This window comes from Scyliorhinus torazame, chromosome 14 (genome assembly GCF_047496885.1).
Source record: "Scyliorhinus torazame isolate Kashiwa2021f chromosome 14, sScyTor2.1, whole genome shotgun sequence".
NCBI classification, from domain to species: domain Eukaryota; kingdom Metazoa; phylum Chordata; class Chondrichthyes; order Carcharhiniformes; family Scyliorhinidae; genus Scyliorhinus; species Scyliorhinus torazame.
Genome location: NC_092720.1, coordinates 50,424,072 through 50,441,110, shown reverse-complemented (window position 1 = coordinate 50,441,110; position 17,039 = coordinate 50,424,072). Strand labels below are relative to the sequence as shown.

The following is a 17,039-nucleotide window of genomic DNA, read 5'->3' as shown; positions in this document are numbered from 1 at the left end:
AGAGGCGCAGAGAGACAGAGAGAGAGGCGCAGAGAGACAGAGAGAGAGGCGCAGAGAGACAGAGAGAGAGGCGCAGAGAGACAGAGAGAGAGGCGCAGAGAGACAGAGAGAGAGGCGCAGAGAGACAGAGAGAGAGGCGCAGAGAGACAGAGAGAGAGGCGCAGAGAGACAGAGAGAGAGGCGCAGAGAGACAGAGAGAGAGGCGCAGAGAGACAGAGAGAGAGAGGCGCAGAGAGACAGAGAGAGAGAGGCGCAGAGAGACAGAGAGAGAGAGGCGCAGAGAGACAGAGAGAGAGAGGCGCAGAGAGACAGAGAGAGAGGCGCAGAGAGACAGAGAGAGAGGCGCAGAGAGACAGAGAGAGGCGCAGAGAGACAGAGAGAGGCGCAGAGAGACAGAGAGAGGCGCAGAGAGACAGAGAGAGGCGCAGAGAGACCGAGCGAGGCGCAGAGAGACCGAGCGAGGCGCAGAGAGACCGAGCGAGGCGCAGAGAGACCGAGCGAGGCGCAGAGAGACCGAGCGAGGCGCAGAGAGACCGAGCGAGGCGCAGACAGTCCGTCCGCGAGGCAGACAGTACGTCCGCGAGGCAGACAGTCCGACCGCGAGGCAGACAGTCCGACCGCGAGGCAGACAGTCCGACCGCGAGGCCGACAGTCCGACCGCGAGGCAGACAGTCCGACCGCGAGGCAGACAGTCCGACCGCGAGGCAGACAGTCCGACCGCGAGGCAGACAGTCCGACCGCGAGACCGACCGCGAGGCCGACAGTCCGACCGCGAGGCCGACAGTCCGACCGCGAGGCCGACAGTCCGACCGCGAGGCAGACAGTCCGACCGCGAGGCCGACAGTCCGACCGCGAGGCCGACAGTCCGACCGCGAGGCCGACAGTCCGACCGCGAGGCCGACAGTCCGACCGCGAGACCGACAGTCCGACCGCGAGACCGACAGTCCGACCGCGAGACCGACAGTCCGACCGCGAGACCGACAGTCCGACCGCGAGACCGACAGTCCGTCCGACCGAGACCGACCGACCGAGACCGACCGACCGAGACCGACCGACCGAGACCGACCGACCGAGACCGACCGACCGAGACCGACCGACCGAGACAGACCGACCGAGACAGACCGACCGAGACAGACCGACCGAGACAGACCGACCGAGACCGACCGACCGAGACCGACCGACCGAGACCGACCGACCGAGACCGACCGACCGAGACCGACCGAGACCGACCGACCGAGACCGACCGACCGAGACCGACCGACCGAGACCGACCGACCGAGACCGACACCGACCGAGACCGACACCGACCGAGACCGACACCGACCGAGACCGACACCGACCGAGACCGACACCGACCGAGACAGACAGACCGAGACAGACCGAGACAGACAGACAGACCGACCGAGACAGACCGAGACAGACAGACCGACCGAGACAGACAGACCGACCGAGACAGACAGACCGACCGAGACAGACAGACAGAGGCAGACAGACAGACAGAGGCAGGCAGGCAGACAGAGAGAGACAGAGACAGAGAGAGACAGAGAGAGACAGAGAGAGACAGAGAGAGACAGAGAGAGACAGAGAGAGAGAGAGAGAGAGAGACAGACAGACAGAGAGACAGAGAGAACACTTTTACATGCAGGACATACTAGAGATCTTAGAGGGGCTGATGGAGAGACTGGAACTACCAAACAGGAACAAACTCCGACATCTGCAGGTCAAAAACTTTCTCCGCAAGGGGACGACAGCGTACCCAAGGCCCCCCGAGAAACACAATGTTAGAGAAGTTACTGGAAGCAGACAGTCCGGGGAAGGGAATTGCAGGGATCTGTACGGATGACCTTTAGAAAGGACATACTCCCCACTGCACAAAACAAGGGAAAAATGGGAGGAAGAGCTCGGGACGGAAATAGGGTGGGGACTCTGGAGCAAAGCATTGAAAAGGGCCAACTCCACCTCCTCTCACACAAGACCTCATACAGCTAAAAGTGGTGCACAGAGCACACTTGACAAAAACCTGAATGAATAGGTTCTTCCCAGACCTAGAAGAGAAATGCAAAAGGTGCCGGGGGCCAGGCCAACCACGCCCACATACCCTGGGCATGCCACAGACTTCTCATGTTCTGGACAGCCTTCTTTGAGGTGATGTCCAAGGTTGTGGGGGCGAATCCCTGCCCAAGAGTGGCAGTCTTCAGGGAACCAGACCAGCCAGAATTATTCATGGGGAAGAGGGTCGTCTTTATTTCCTTAATCGCCCGCCGGAAAATCCTGCTCAGCTGGCGATCAACAGCACCATTCACAGCTACATACTGGCTGGCAGACCTATAAAACTTTTTCCACCTATAGAAGATTAAGTTCACGGTCAGAGGAGGGCTTCCAGAAAACATGGAAGCCATTCACAAACTTTTTCTGAAGCCTGTTTGAAGCCAACAACCAATAGACTGGGGGATTGCACAAGAGCCAACAGGACCACAGGGAACAGACAGAAGCAGAAAGGGGAGGAGGCAGAGGAAACAATAAGGGGGAGGCCAGAAAGTGGTCAACACAGAAGCCAGGGGGCCAAACACAAGGTCACAAGAAAGAGAACCCTCAAAGGCAGACTGACAACAAGTTAGAGAGAGGGGAAAAGGAAAGGGCTGGAGGCCAAGTGACAAACGGTGGGGTGAGGGAGAAGGAGGGCACCGTCCACACAAACACCGACATCTACCTAAAGTAAAGGGCCAAGGAAAGGACCCTGGACCTTGAAAGCGAAGGGAGGGTGGGGGGGGGGGGGGGGGGTTGACACAGAAAAAACACCCCTTATAAATAGCAATTGTTGCATCTACCTTTAATAAGTGTGCAGTGTATAAAGTGTAAAAACTTTAATAGAAATATTTCAAAAATAATTACAGTTTTATATTACTTAGCTACACTAATAAAGCTTTGGATAAATTACAGACTGACACAAGGCAATAGATACCCAACCATCTAACACAAGATAACTAGTTGGAGGTTCAGAGTGCTGAAACAAATGATCTGGTCAGCAATAGTTCACAAAGTTGAGATGGTTAAATTTTAATCTTATTTTCTGAATGTATCCCATCTAAGACCCTCTTACGTTTAACATATCCTAGGAAGGGGGAAAAAAGGACTTAAAGAATAAAGAGATACAATTTATATTATTCGTCACTCACCCAAGTTCAAAGTGATAGAAGGACCTGAGAGGCTGGTATATGAGGTTTTATGTCTTTGCTGTCCTCCCTCTGGATGAGATATGCACTTGGATCCAGGTAGAGCAGTCAGACTTTGACTTTTCATCATTGGTAAGGAGGAATTAAACTTCCTTGCAAACTAATTATTATAAAAAAAAAACATATATATATATTTTTTTTAAAGACTGCAGATTATGACTTATCTTCATTTTTTTGGAAATTAAAAATGACTAAATCACAGAAACCTAGAAAATAGAAGCAGGATGTGATCATTCAGCCCTTTGAGCCTGCTCCGCCATTCATAGGATCATGGCTGATCATCGAACGCAATAGCCTAAGCCCGCCTTTGATCCCCTTCGCCCCAAGTGCTATACCTAACTACTTCTTGAAATCATGCAATGTTTTGGCCTCAACTACTTCCTGCGGTAACAATTTCCACTGGCTCACCGCTCTCTGGGGAAGAAAGTCTCCTCATCTGTCCTAAATGGTCTACCCCCCATCCTCAGACAGTGACCTCTGGTTCTGGATACCCCCACCATCAGGAACACCCTTCCTGCATTTACCCTGTCTAGTCCTGTTAAAATTTGAGATGTTTCTATGAGATTTCCCCCCCCCCCCCTCATTCTTCTGAACTCGACCGAATACAATCCTAACTAACTCAATCTCTCCTCATACATCCGTCTTGCCATCCTAGGAATCAGTTCGGTAAACCTTCGCTGCATTCCCTCTGCAGCAAGAATATCCTTCCTCAGTTAAGTTGGCTAAAACTGTACACAATATTCCAGGTGTGGCCTCACTAAGGCCCTGTATAATTGCAGCAAAGACATCCCTGCTCCCGAATCCTCTCAAAATGAAGCCCAGCATACCATTTGCCATCTTTGCCACCTGCTGTACCTGCACGCTAACTTTCAGCAACTGGTGTACAAGGATGCCCAGGCCTTGTTTCACATTCCGCTCTCCTAATTTTTGGCCATTCTGATAGTCTGCCTCCCTTTTTTTGCTACCAAAGTGGATTTATTACATGTATCCAAATTATACTGCAGCAACCATTCATTTGCCCACTCACTCAACTTGTCCAAATCACACTGAAGGAACTCTACATCCTCCTCCAACTCATCCCCCAGCCATCTGTGTCATCTGGAGTTTGGAGATATTACATTTTGTTCCCCCACCTAAATCATTAATATATATTGTGAATAGCTGGGTTCCCAGCACCGATCCTTGTGGTAGTCCACTAGTCACTGTCTGCTCATTTGAAAAAGATCCCGTATTTCCTACTCTGGCTTCCTGTCTGCCAACCAGTTTTCTATCCATCTCAATATACTACCTCGAATGCCATATGCTTCAGGTTTTTTTTTTTTAAACACATGAATCTATGTGGGACTTTGTCAAAAGCTTTTTGAAAGTCCAAATGAAGCACATCCATTGGCTTCCCCTCATCAACTACTAGCTACATCCTCAAATAATTCTAGTAGACTTGTCAAGCATGATTTCCTCTTCATAAATCCATTCTGATTCTGTCCAAATGTCTCATTTGTGAAGAGAACCAAGCTACATATTTAGTAAATCAGCCATTTCTGTTCCGCATCATCAATTCCTGGTTTCTATCTTCACCAATCATTTTCTCCTTCACGTATCTATAGACATTTTTAGTCAGTTTTATGTTCTCTGCAAGCTTGCTCTCATTCTTTTTTTTCCCCTTCTGAATCAATCCCTTGGTCCTCCTCTGCTAAATTCTAAACTGCTCATAATCCTCAACCCTGTTTTTTTTTTTGGCCAATTTGCATGCTCCCGCTTTGGATTGAATACAATGTCTAATTTCCCTTGTAAGCCATGGATTGGCCACCTTTCCCGTTTTACTTTTTTGTGCCAGACAGGAATAAAGAATTGTTGCAATTTGCTCTACATGAACAAATTCATAATTAATTCCGTTTGAACACTGCTGCTGTAACATAGCAAATTTTATACCTCCAGCACTATGAGCTGCAGATTTAAGCCATGTGCTCTCCTGTGGTTGGCTCGGTTTGACAAGGTTCAATTCCTCACAAAAAAAAACTTGTGCTTTTAAATAGGGCCATAGGTTTACAATGAACAGAAAGCCCATTTGTTTTAAGGCACAAGATGTTGCAAAATGCTTTGCAACATTTTCTAATTGAATTCTGTCCGTTTTCTATAGAAATGTACAGCACAGGAAGCTGTTTGGCCTGTGCTGATACACTGAAAAGACCAGTCATACTCGTTCTTGTTAGATCCACATCCTCAAGTACCTTTTCAACTCCATTGTAAAATTATTTATGAAATCAGGTCCCACCAGCTTTTTCATGTCGTTTTCCTGAAATCAACCATATATGAATAAGTTTTCCTCATCTCCCTTCTCGGTTTTTAAGTCCATGACCTCTGGTTCCTGACGCACTCATCAGGGTGAATATTTTTTCTCGATCTACTCTATCAAACCTTCTCATCTTGAAATTATCTAATAAGGCAGCTCTTATTTTTTTTCCTGTTACAAGGAAAACAGTTCTATCTTATTCAACCACTCCTTGTAATTGAAACTCCTCATCACTGGTAAACCTCCGTGCCCTCATTCTTTACATCTTTCCCGAAGAAACTTCAGAATTGTACACACTACACCTGCTAAAGGCTAACTGGTGATTTTACTTTGTAAATCATGGAAATTCAGAACTAACAGTTATTATGGGCCAGGGTTTAGAGAACATCAAAGTATATCATGGAGTTCACCTGACCAAAATTTTGAATAGATTTTGGTTATGGGAAGCACAAGGGCCCACTTTACAGGTGTGGTGCAACAGTGATCTAAAGTATGTTTAAACAAAAACAATGTTTCAACAATGCAGCACGGTAGCATTGTGGATAGCACAATTGCTTCACAGCTCCAGGGTCCCAGGTTCGATTCCGGCTTGGGTCACTGTGCGGAGTCTGCACATCCTCCCAGTGTGTGCGTGGGTTTTCTCCGGGTGCTCCGGTTTCCTCCCACAGTCGAAAGATGTGCAGGTTAGGTGGATTGGCCATGCTAAATTGCCCTAAGTGAACAAAATTACCCTTAGTGTTGGGTGGGGTTATTGGGTTATGGGGATAGGGTGGAGGTGTTGACCTTGGGTAGAGTGCTCTTTCCAAGAGCCGGTGCAGACTCGATGGGCCAAATGGCCTCCTTCTGCACTGTAAATTCTATGAAATCTATAAACATCTTACCAACTACCAACGCTGATAATCCCCACAGATACAATACTCTAGAGGTAATCCTTAATAACTTTCCTAACAACATCCATAAGTCAAAAAACCCTTTTTAACAAAGACAGTAGGTTTGCATTCCTGACAGAAACAGGTATTACTTCGAAATCATCAAGTGATCTGGAGACATTCTTTAGTAGGCAGAGAGAGAAATCAAAATACAACTTCTTGCTTGAATGCAGCTCCCCAACTGAAAACGAAATCACAACACAAAGCAGCTTCCAGCTCAAAACGAAAGTAAAAGACAGAATCACATTCTAGCTCCACCCACACAATGACATCACTGCAGTATTTGATAAACACACATTTCTTAAAGGGACCCAGACATGACACTGTTCCGAAAGCACAATATTATGCAAACAAGATATACTTTAGAACTTGTTATATGCCAAAACTATAAGCATTTAGAAACATAGAAAATAGAACCAGAGTAGGCCACTCAGCCCTTTGAGTCTGCTCCACCATTCAAAATGATCATGGTTGATCTTCTATCTCAACGCCATACTCCTGCTCTCTCCCCATTCACCTTGGCGTCTTTAGTGTCTAGAATCTATTTCCTTTTTAAACATATTCAGTGACATGACCTCCACAGCTTTCTGTGGTAGAAAATTCCATAGGCTCACTACACTCTGAGCGAAGACGTTTCTCATCTCAGTTCCAAACAGCTTACCCCGTATCCTGAGACTGCGATCTCCAACCTCTTCACCCCACAAAAATAACATGCCTGTATCCATTCTGTCCAGCCCTGTCAGAATTTTATGTTTCAATTAGATCCCGTCTCATTCTTCTAAACTCCAGTGAATACAAGCCTAATCGACCCCATCTCTCCTCAAAAGATAATACTGTCATCCCAGGAATCAATCTATTCTTGAACACTGCATTATGGGGCCAAAAAGCAATTTCAGAACCTTCCTATTCACAAAAGAACTGACTTGGCCTGCTTGTTGGAATGTCTTTCTTGTACTCCTGGCATATTGCTCATGATATGGTGGAAATATTTAATTGTGCAAAGCACCTTGTTTAAATACAAACAACAAATACATCAATGCCAGTAACATTCACACTGCGGATGGTGCTGCTCAATGCCGTATTGTCATTGCCATGGATCATTTTTGAATAGATTATGATTATTATTGAATCTTACATACAAAAGATGGAGATATTCAAGTTTCAACCAACACGCTAAAATTCCCACTCTTGTAGTAATAAGACACAGCGATGTGTTAACATATAAACAAGGATTAGGATTAGGCCTTTTAACCTCTCCTCTGCCATTTCTTATCGTAGCTGATCTATCAGATCTGAAATCTGCATCCTGACTAACCTTGCTAGCCTATCAACCCTTTGCTTACCAAAAACTAGCCACCTCTTGTTATTGAAAATATGGAAAGATGTGTCATTTGAAACATGGAAGTCTGGCAGTATCTGGTCTGAGAAAAACATGAGAGAATACAGGGGAAGATCCCACAAAGGGTTAACAGCAGCTGGCAGGGAAGGATTGTAAAATGCAGATAGCCTTGGTCAAGCAGGCTTAGCAAACAAGACAGACAGGATTTTTGTTTGAAGCCAAAAACAATGGCTCACACCTTCATTGAAAGTAACTATCTTACGGAGCAGCTGGAAAAGAATGGATGAGGTTCAGTCGCATTTCGTGATAATTCTAGGTGTGAAAATTTGCTAATACCAGATATATTAAAGAAAACTGGAGACTATCAGTCTACGAGAAACATAATTCAAAGCCAAAATCAAAGTCAAAATTATGAGCTGAGGACACAATTGGAAAATAAAACTATGAAAATGATAGAAATTAAAAGTAACATCTCTTGAAGTCAAAGCATTTTGAACATCACAAAGGAAACAATGTAATCAGATCTGTGAGATGAAGTCAAGTCAAAATGAATACTTAGTTGGATTAGAAGGTTTAGATCAAAGATACATTTTACAATCAAAGTGAAAAATGTTAATTTACAATAAAGTCATAAAAACTAGATAACTGTTAGAAAAATATATAAACCCGAAGAAAGGGAACCAGAGGCAGAACCAGAGTGAGAGAGAGAGAGAGAGAGAGAGAGAGAGAGAGAGAGAGAGAGAGAGAGGGGAGCAGTTCAGAGTCAGATTACAGTCAGCTTGGTCATGGGAAAGATAAGACATAGCAGCCGAGCCAAAATAGCGAATACATCTAAGGAAGACTAGAATTTAAAGAGTCAGCTCAGAGATAACCAGCAGAGTCAGCTTTCACAGCTCGGTACATGGGAAAGACAGGACACAGCAGCCAAGCTCATCAGTGAATACATCTAAAGAAGACCAGACTTTAAAGAAGATTGATTGTCAAGTTGGGCCTGAAGGCCCCTTCAACCAACCAGAAGGATCCAGAAGCAAGATCATTTTACCTTCCTGTAAAGACAGTAATTGCAGCTTTTAAAAGAAAAAATATAATAATAAAATAACTTAATTTAACCTGAAATAGTGGTTATTCCAAAGTCTACTTTACTTACTGAGCAATGCGGGACCCAGGATCGATACTACTAAGTGGTAAGTAGATGAAATCTTCGGTGAAGGTATGGGTTATACCGGGGGATAACTTGAAAACATAGTTTGACCTGAATAGCACCCACTGAAGCTTGCATCGGAGTCGGAGAGTGAGAATCCCTGATCACCATTTAGAATGTCGGCCCTTTTTCGTACAGGGGGAATTCTAAGAATAGTGGTGAGTTTTCAAAAACACTCTGCCTTAAAAATGTTCAAAAGACTGCCACCTTTTCAGGAAGAGTATTTCAAAGACTCACCACCCTCAAAAATCGCCTCTTCTGTTTTAAATGGGCAGCTGACCCCAAGTTCTAGATTTTCCCAAAGGGAAACATCCTCTCCACATCCACTTCTAAGCTCCAGTAAATACAAGACTAGCTGTCCCAACCTTTCCAGGTATTAGTCTGATAAACCTTCTCTGGAACTGTGTCGAACGAATTTACATCCTTTCTTAAATAAGGTGACCAATACTGTACATAGTACTCCAGATGTGGTCCTACTCGTGTTCTGTACAACTGAAGCATAATCTCCCTACTTTTGTCTTCAATTCCCATCACAATGAGAACATGCTGTTAGCTTTCCTAATTACTTGCTGCATCTGCATACTAACCTCTTGTGAGCAGCAAGACTCACAGATCTTTTTACAATCAGAGCTCTGCATCTCTCACCAGTTAGATCTCACCGCTTTTCTTAATCACGTATCTACATACAAAAATCAGTGAATGCAGGGTTGGGCATCCCATTTGGTTGTTGAAGCAATATTGTAATGGTTTGGTAAAAGCTATTTGGTGGAGAAGGTGAAAAGGAGTTGAGGTGGGCATACCTCTGGAGATCCAAACATCTGGTGATGGAAAAATAACCACTCAATTTTTAGTTTTGCCTCAGACTTCATATACATGTTACTATAAACATATCTGGGGCAGGAAGGGTGTGTTTAAATCCTGGAGTTTAATTAACTGGGAGAAATAACAACAACCCCTATTTTCATCTTGAATGATGTAGAATATTACGTAGGATATAGCATGGGTCTTAACAGTTCTTTGCTACTTAGTTGCAAAACTCACTCGTATTGCTGTTTGAAAGCCAAAAGTATAATCAAACAACTCTCCACTGGTGACAGATAACATTAGAGATGATGTAATTTCTTTTTTTTTTTTAAATATGTTTTTATTAAGAATTTTTCAATAATATGTTCCACCTTACAAACAAACCCCCCTCCCTGAGAGGGTGTCTTTTCTTGCACAGAACCTAGTAAATTGGCACAAACAGCCAAAAGTAGATCACAAATCCACCTTCAATTAGAGTTGACTTAAAAATCCACAGGTGGTAGAAAAAAAATTGAGTGAAGAAATCTTATTCCTTGCTACATTCTTCCAATTCTGCCTCTCCCTGCCAATCACTGCATCTGAAATCTCGCTCAAGTCCTGGCTCCAGGTCACTCTTTAATTTGCCAACCTGAAAATTTCCAGCAGTCCTTTGCTTGTTTACACAAAGCTGTGACCATTTTAGACAGTCCAGTTTGATAAAGCAAGAAATGCTACATTGTCTACAGTGAGTTGTGTCCCCTGACTAATTCTCGTTATAAAAACACTAGAAAAGCTTAAAAGAAATTCAGCCACTGGTTTGGGAAGGACTGATAGTTCGAATAACAATTTTTCCCTCATGTATTTGACAGTATGCAGACAAGTATGGAATTAAAGTAATTACAATAATTAAGTTGCCTCACTGGGCAGACTCAAATGAAAAGTGACCACTTGGACATGATAATGTGGAGCTAAAACACATTCCAAAATGAGTCAAAGCCTTCAGGAAAAGAGTGAGGCAGACACAGTAAACAAATACAAAATTACAGAGAGAACAATTAATACATACATCGTATTGGAGCTTGGAATAATCTCGAGAGGACTCAAAAAAATCTGTGCCATCATTTTAATCTGAAAGTTGGCTTCTCTTACAAATATAATTTCAGTGTTTAAAACTGCTCTGCAATTGTGTGTGCAACTATTCTCCAAGGCAAAAGTCAGTCTTACCACAGATGTGTCAATCTGAGCCAACATTTTAGGATTATTCTGTTCCACAGCTTCCAGACACTGGAACATAGCAGTCACATGAGGGTCACTCAACAGAAATGCAGTATCTGTTAGAGATAAACAGCTTAAAATTATTTTGTTCATGGTCCAGAGGTTATGGTAAATTACATCTAATAACAGGAATATTCTATGAAATGAAAAATGAAATGAAAACCGCTTATGGTCACAAGTAGGCTTCAAATGAAGATACTGTGAACAGCCCCTAGTCGCCATATTCCGGCGCCTGTTCGGGAAGGCTGGTACGGGGAGGCCGGTACACCAATCTGTTCCAATAACCCATTCTTCTTCTGCAACATTTGGTCCTGAACCCTGCCGTCTTTAAAAAGGACACAGCCAACACGTCAATTAACTGCACTTCATTAAAAATTTCCACCAGCTACTTATCATTTTTATAAGACCATAAGATATAGGAGCAGAATTAGGCCATTCAGCCCATTGGGTCTGCTCCACCATTCAATCATGGCTGATATTTTTCTCATCCCCATTCTCCTGCCTTCTCCCCATATCCCCTTATTAATCAAAAACTTATCTATCTCTGTCTTAAAGACACTGTGATTTTGCCTCCACAGCGTTCTGTGGCAAAGAGTTCCACAAATTCATCACCCTCTGGCAGAAGTAATTTCCTCTCGTCCTTGTTTTAAAGGATCATCCCTTCAGTCCTCTCCATGTTCACTCTATCTATACCTCTCAGTTTCTGTATGTTTCAATGAGATACCACCCTCATTCTTCTAACCTCCATCCAGTACAGACCCAGAGTCCTCAATCCTCCTCATGTGGCAAGTCCTTCATCCCAAGGATAATTCTGGTGATCCTCCTCTGGACCCTCTCAAATGAACCTGTATGTTAACCTTAAGAGAATCATGAACAAGGACTCCCAAATCGCTTTGTGCTTCTGACTTCTGAAGCTTTTCCCATTTTGAAAATAGTCTGTGTCTCTATTCTTACTACCAAGGTGCATAACCTTACATAAAAGGATTTTATTTCAAAATCTATAATGAAAATTTACTACTCCAGTTTGGTTCAGTTAAAGTTCATTTGTGATTTCTTGAATTTTATTTTTAAAAGCAGCTCTGAAGAAGTAATCTGATGTGATGCAAACTTAATCCCTTCCATCTCCAAGGAGCATTAGCACTCCTTGTTTGTACAAAGGTCAATTTGTTGCTGAAGTAACCATTGCTCTCTACTTCTACGATCTACCCTGAAACTTCTCGTCACATCATGCTTTCCAAAATACCCAAGTAAGCTTTTCTAGCAATAAAACATCTTGACTACTTTTCTCCTCTAGTACTTGGAATCCCCATTACTATAGAGTACTTATCCAGTGACCTTTATCAGCAGTGTGCGCTTTCCAGAGTAAGCCCAACAAACGTATATGTATCAAGGCTGATTCTACCTGAATGATTCCGGTCCTTGCACGAAACACGAGCAAACAATGGCCCACCATGCTTGATTTTCCATCCAATTAAATTAAAATTGAAGGAACAGCCCTTACAGGCTACCTATTTCTCTAACAAGACTTCCTGCAATTGCTACCCTTCATTGCAATGCCCAGTTGCAGAATAAGGCTCATTATCGTTAGCCTTTCAGGATATGTAATATTTGTCACCGACCTGTAGATAATTATACCGATGCAACCAACTTATGGGTTCAAAATGGAGAATTTCAAGCTTTTAGAATGAAAATGCTCAATGTTCAGCTATGCGTGTTTTACATTTTATGCATTATTATGGAGAAGATGCAAGTTCCAATCCTGCACAATAGAGTCTAAAGAACATTAAGTTATGTTGTACCTTTGTAAAATTTCCTAGTGTATTCACAGTTGCTGAGCAATGGCCTCAGCTGTGATGACAGGCAGTGAAACTGAAGGCTGTGGTTAAGCCAGTGCTGTGCTTTCTGCAGATTACTCTTTGGGACAGAACGTGCATCAGTGTCCATAAACTGCAGGGAGAAATGAAAAAAATTATAAATTACTAAGTCATGCGTTTCAGTTCAATTCCCTGCAAACTGAACCACTTTACTTTGGTTGGAAAAACAGAAGAAACAATTCAGCATTCGTTTGCAGAGCTTTGAAAGCCCAAGTTCAGCATCATCTAACTAGTTATTTCCTACCTTAGTTAGTGATATCACAAAAGAAAGCACATATCAATCTCTTCCTGTTATATTTTTTTTAAAACACTGACTTGATTCTCTTCTCTAGTTCATCACTTATCCTGCAACTCTCTTGGCTTTACTCTTTCTCCAATCTATCTATTTTACTATTGCCACATTTTAATACCCTGTTGTCTAGATTTTGGCTTTACTTTGTCTGACATTGGAAAAGAGTTTGAATTTGCCACCACTTACAGGTAAACATATTGCTGCAACATTGCCACAGCGCAGCATTTCAACAACGAGACATTAAACCCAAAAACATTTTTAAAATATAAATCCTTCAGAAGTCACTGAGCCAAGGAAATGTAAGCACTAATAAAACCAAGATTAAGAAAAGAAACAAGAATTGGAGATGAAATTAAAGGCACCTATTAAATATAAAAACTGAATCAGTTATTTCTTTTGCCCTAACTAGGCTATTTTTAAACCACCTTTCCCTGGATTTTCCCTTGATCGCTGCTGCCCCACTTACTACTTTGTTACTTGTCTCAATTTAAAATAGTTATATACTTTTGAGGCATGCAACGTTACACAAAGGAACTCCCACATGCTGTGCCACCACATTGGCCCTCCTGTTGACTGCAAATTAGTGACGGGGGGGGGTCATGGGAGGAAAGCGCATGAGCGGCTGTGTTTTTGCAAGCTCTGCTCATCTTTTAATCTTTCATTTTTCCTTGTTCACATTTCATATTTGCTTTCTCCTGTGACATGTGCTTGATGATATGCCCCTCGATGATCCTGACTCGAGTTTTACAATGAGGAGCTGAGTGAAACTGTAAAGAATCCTTGCCTGAGTGAGGCGGTCCGAGTTGGCTGGAGTGGGGCCCAGCTTGCAGTAGCGTTTTTGTTGATGAGCGGGCCTGCACCTCGGCAGTGCAGTGGGCTTCGGGATGATGGTTGCCTCAGAGTGTTATTCTGGGTGGTGATCTCTGTTCAGTGTTGCAGATCTTTGGAGCTCATCTTGAAGGACCACGAGGTACCCCGGGGAGAGCCTATGGTCATTTTGGGCCTCCGTCCACTGGCTTTGTCTTCGATAATCGTCGTGAGGGGATAGAGGGGGCTGGTTGTGTTGAGTGATCCTACCCCTGGCCGGGGCCAAGGCTGTTGGTCACCTGGGCACCAACTTGGTGGAAATGAAGGCGCTTTGTTCATTAGACACCTTGACAAATATTTGATGTTACACACGCACGCGCGCACACACACCTTATGACCCACTCCTGGTTGCTCTCCGTCCCTTTTGCCTTGTTCACTTTTCATAAGCACTGATCATAATCCGAATATATAGCTGCAGATCCTCTCTGTATGGAATGATGTTGGTTCCGTACTGGACCTGAGACTGGTCTTATGTTGCAGTGTGTGATATATACTTAGAACTTTAGAACTGGGGCTTTTGCAATTTTTCTTTTAAATAGGTAGGAATAATGAATGTGCGACTGAATCGTGTAGGGATGTAGACGGATCTGGTATCCAGAGGATGATGACAGCAGTGTGTCATTGGTGCCTCTGCACACGGAGATGTATATTGGTGCATGGCGAATTTATCCTGACCCTCGCGGGAATTAAGTGTAATCACCAAGTAGGAAGGTGTGCACCATTTTACCATGGCTTTATCATGTTTCTCCCTTCTTCTCTGGGGCTTTTAGAGGTATCAAGTTCTGGCTAATAATTGTATTGATCCAGCTATACTGTTCTTCTCCTGTTTCCCCTCTGTATTCATGTATTGAGTCTTCATTTTTTCTTGGAGGTGTTGTACCATTCCTGTGGGGGTTTTTTTTGCATTAATTGTTAAAATGTAAAATCGAAATAAATATAATTTGTTTTTAAACAAATGATCTAGTGATGATGACTCCAAAGCATACGAGAAAAATGGGCCTTTAATTAAACACCAAGACAACTAAGGTCCTCTTCCAATAGCTCCCACCATTGATCGTGATCAACAGTGAGATCTTGGGAGGCTCCTCTGGGTGAAGGCAGACAGATGATAAAATTCAGTATCGCCTCCAAAGTTGCAGCTCAGCCTTAGGGGAAAAAATAAAGTATTTAAAGACCAAAATCTCAAACCCAAGACTCAGGCCAAGGTTTGTGGGGCAGCAGAGATCCCCATGCCCTAAAGACACAGATATCCCCTCAAAGCAAGTACCACCAGTGGTGCCTTCACAAGATCTTGCAAACCTGGTGGCAAGAAAGGCATCTAACAGCAACATCATCTCCCAAGCCAATTTGCCTAGCATTATGGGATTAATCACACAAAACCAGCAACAGGTCTCTACTTGGAACTCGGTTGTGGCAGGAGATTCCCAGGATGGCAATATCCCTGTCAACACATGGGAGTATCTGGCTTGTGATCTCAATCTGGGAAGATACTGAACATAGAGACTTCATTGGAAACATGCAAGTGAAATGTCAAGGTGTCAACTGAAGCACACAAATCTGCAAACAACCAATCTACTCAAACTTTCAAGAATCACCTGCCCTACATGTGGCAGAGTCTACAGACCGCGCATTGAACTTAATCAGCCATCTCAAAACCCACTGAACTGGAGTGGAAGCAATCATCCTTGACCCCGAGGGACAGCTCAAGATGATTGGTACTTACGTTAAATGCAAATCTAGTGAGCTTAGTTTCCATTATTCTAAATGGGTAAACTACGGTGTTAAAATAGCACTGTTAATCAGTATTCTAAAATACCAAATGAGTAAACCTGCAGTGGTTTCACTTCCAACTAAAGAAACATAAAGAAATAATGCTGAAATGAGAATTCGGGTTTTATTCATCTGTTTCCATCCAGCCTCATTGTATCATTTTGGACTGGAGTTCAAAAACCAGTGACTTCGGCATTCTGGCTCCCAAATTTAAGTTGCAAATTGAATTAGGTTCATAAAGTTACAAATCTGGATATTCCGATATCCTCAGCAATGGCTCTGAACACTTTGTTGTCATGCAAACAATGAGTCAGAGAGCACTTCCCATGGCATGATTTTCCAACCATTCAGAAAAATACCAATTTTCATTCCCCACTAAAATTTTGCTAATCACAAAATATCACTGACAGAAATTCTGTATGGGAAAGAAACAAATGACCTGTTACACACTGCAGTCCAAACATTGAGCCATTATACCAAGTGCAACAAAGATCATCTTTAGCAATTTTGGGGGGAAAGCAAAAAGGTTTACATTTTGGGGAACAATTCAAGAATGGCAAAATTCTAATAACTTTATTTGTGTTACAAGTAGGTTGACAGTTACACTGCAGTGAAGTACTGTGAAAATCCCCTAGTCGCCACACTACGGCGCCTGTTCGGGTACACTGAGGGAGAATTCAGAATGTCCAATTCACCTAACAAGCACATCTTTCGGGACTTGCGGAAGGAAACCGGAGCGTCCGGGGAGAACGTGCAGACTCCACACAGACAGTGACCCAAGCCAGGAATCAAACCCTGTTACCTGGTGCTGTGAAGCAACAGTGCTAACCACTGCGCTACCGTGCTGCTCCGTGAGGATGAGGCACACATTTTTTTCATAACTATGTATTGCTTTAGTTATAATTTTGCTGAATGTCACACTCAAATTGGTTCTGGGCATTTCTGGGAGTCACATAAGGAAATGGAGACAAGAAAATAATAGCTGTCATTTTTTTTATTTTAAAAGTACTGAGCAGAAAAACAAACCAATGTTGAATTCATCTGAATTTGAAGAATCATTGCATGCTTTCAAAAATTGAAGGATCAGAACAATCGTTCGTTGAAAAGGGAGCCACTCTATACTTTACAACAAATCTGCCGGCAAGTGGGGGGGACAACTGGGTTGCTGCTGCGGAAATCCAAAAGG

General features: G+C 43.3%; 1 protein-coding gene across 5 annotated transcripts in view; it reads right to left on the bottom strand.

The window, feature by feature from the left end:
- The window catches only part of LOC140389718 (run domain Beclin-1-interacting and cysteine-rich domain-containing protein-like), a 112,228-nt gene that overhangs the window by 71,553 nt on the left and 23,636 nt on the right, over positions 1-17,039 (bottom strand). For all 5 annotated transcript variants that reach the window (XR_011934454.1, XM_072474167.1, XM_072474164.1 and 2 more), the window contains exons 4-6: positions 12,850-12,997; positions 11,000-11,106; positions 3,177-3,333 (exon numbers count right to left, since the gene is read on the bottom strand). Coding sequence is in view for 4 of the 5 variants with exons in the window: in XM_072474167.1 (XP_072330268.1) it covers positions 3,177-3,333; positions 11,000-11,106; positions 12,850-12,997 (412 nt within the window). In the remaining variant the exon portion in view is untranslated. The remainder of the gene's footprint in view (positions 1-3,176; positions 3,334-10,999; positions 11,107-12,849; positions 12,998-17,039) is intronic.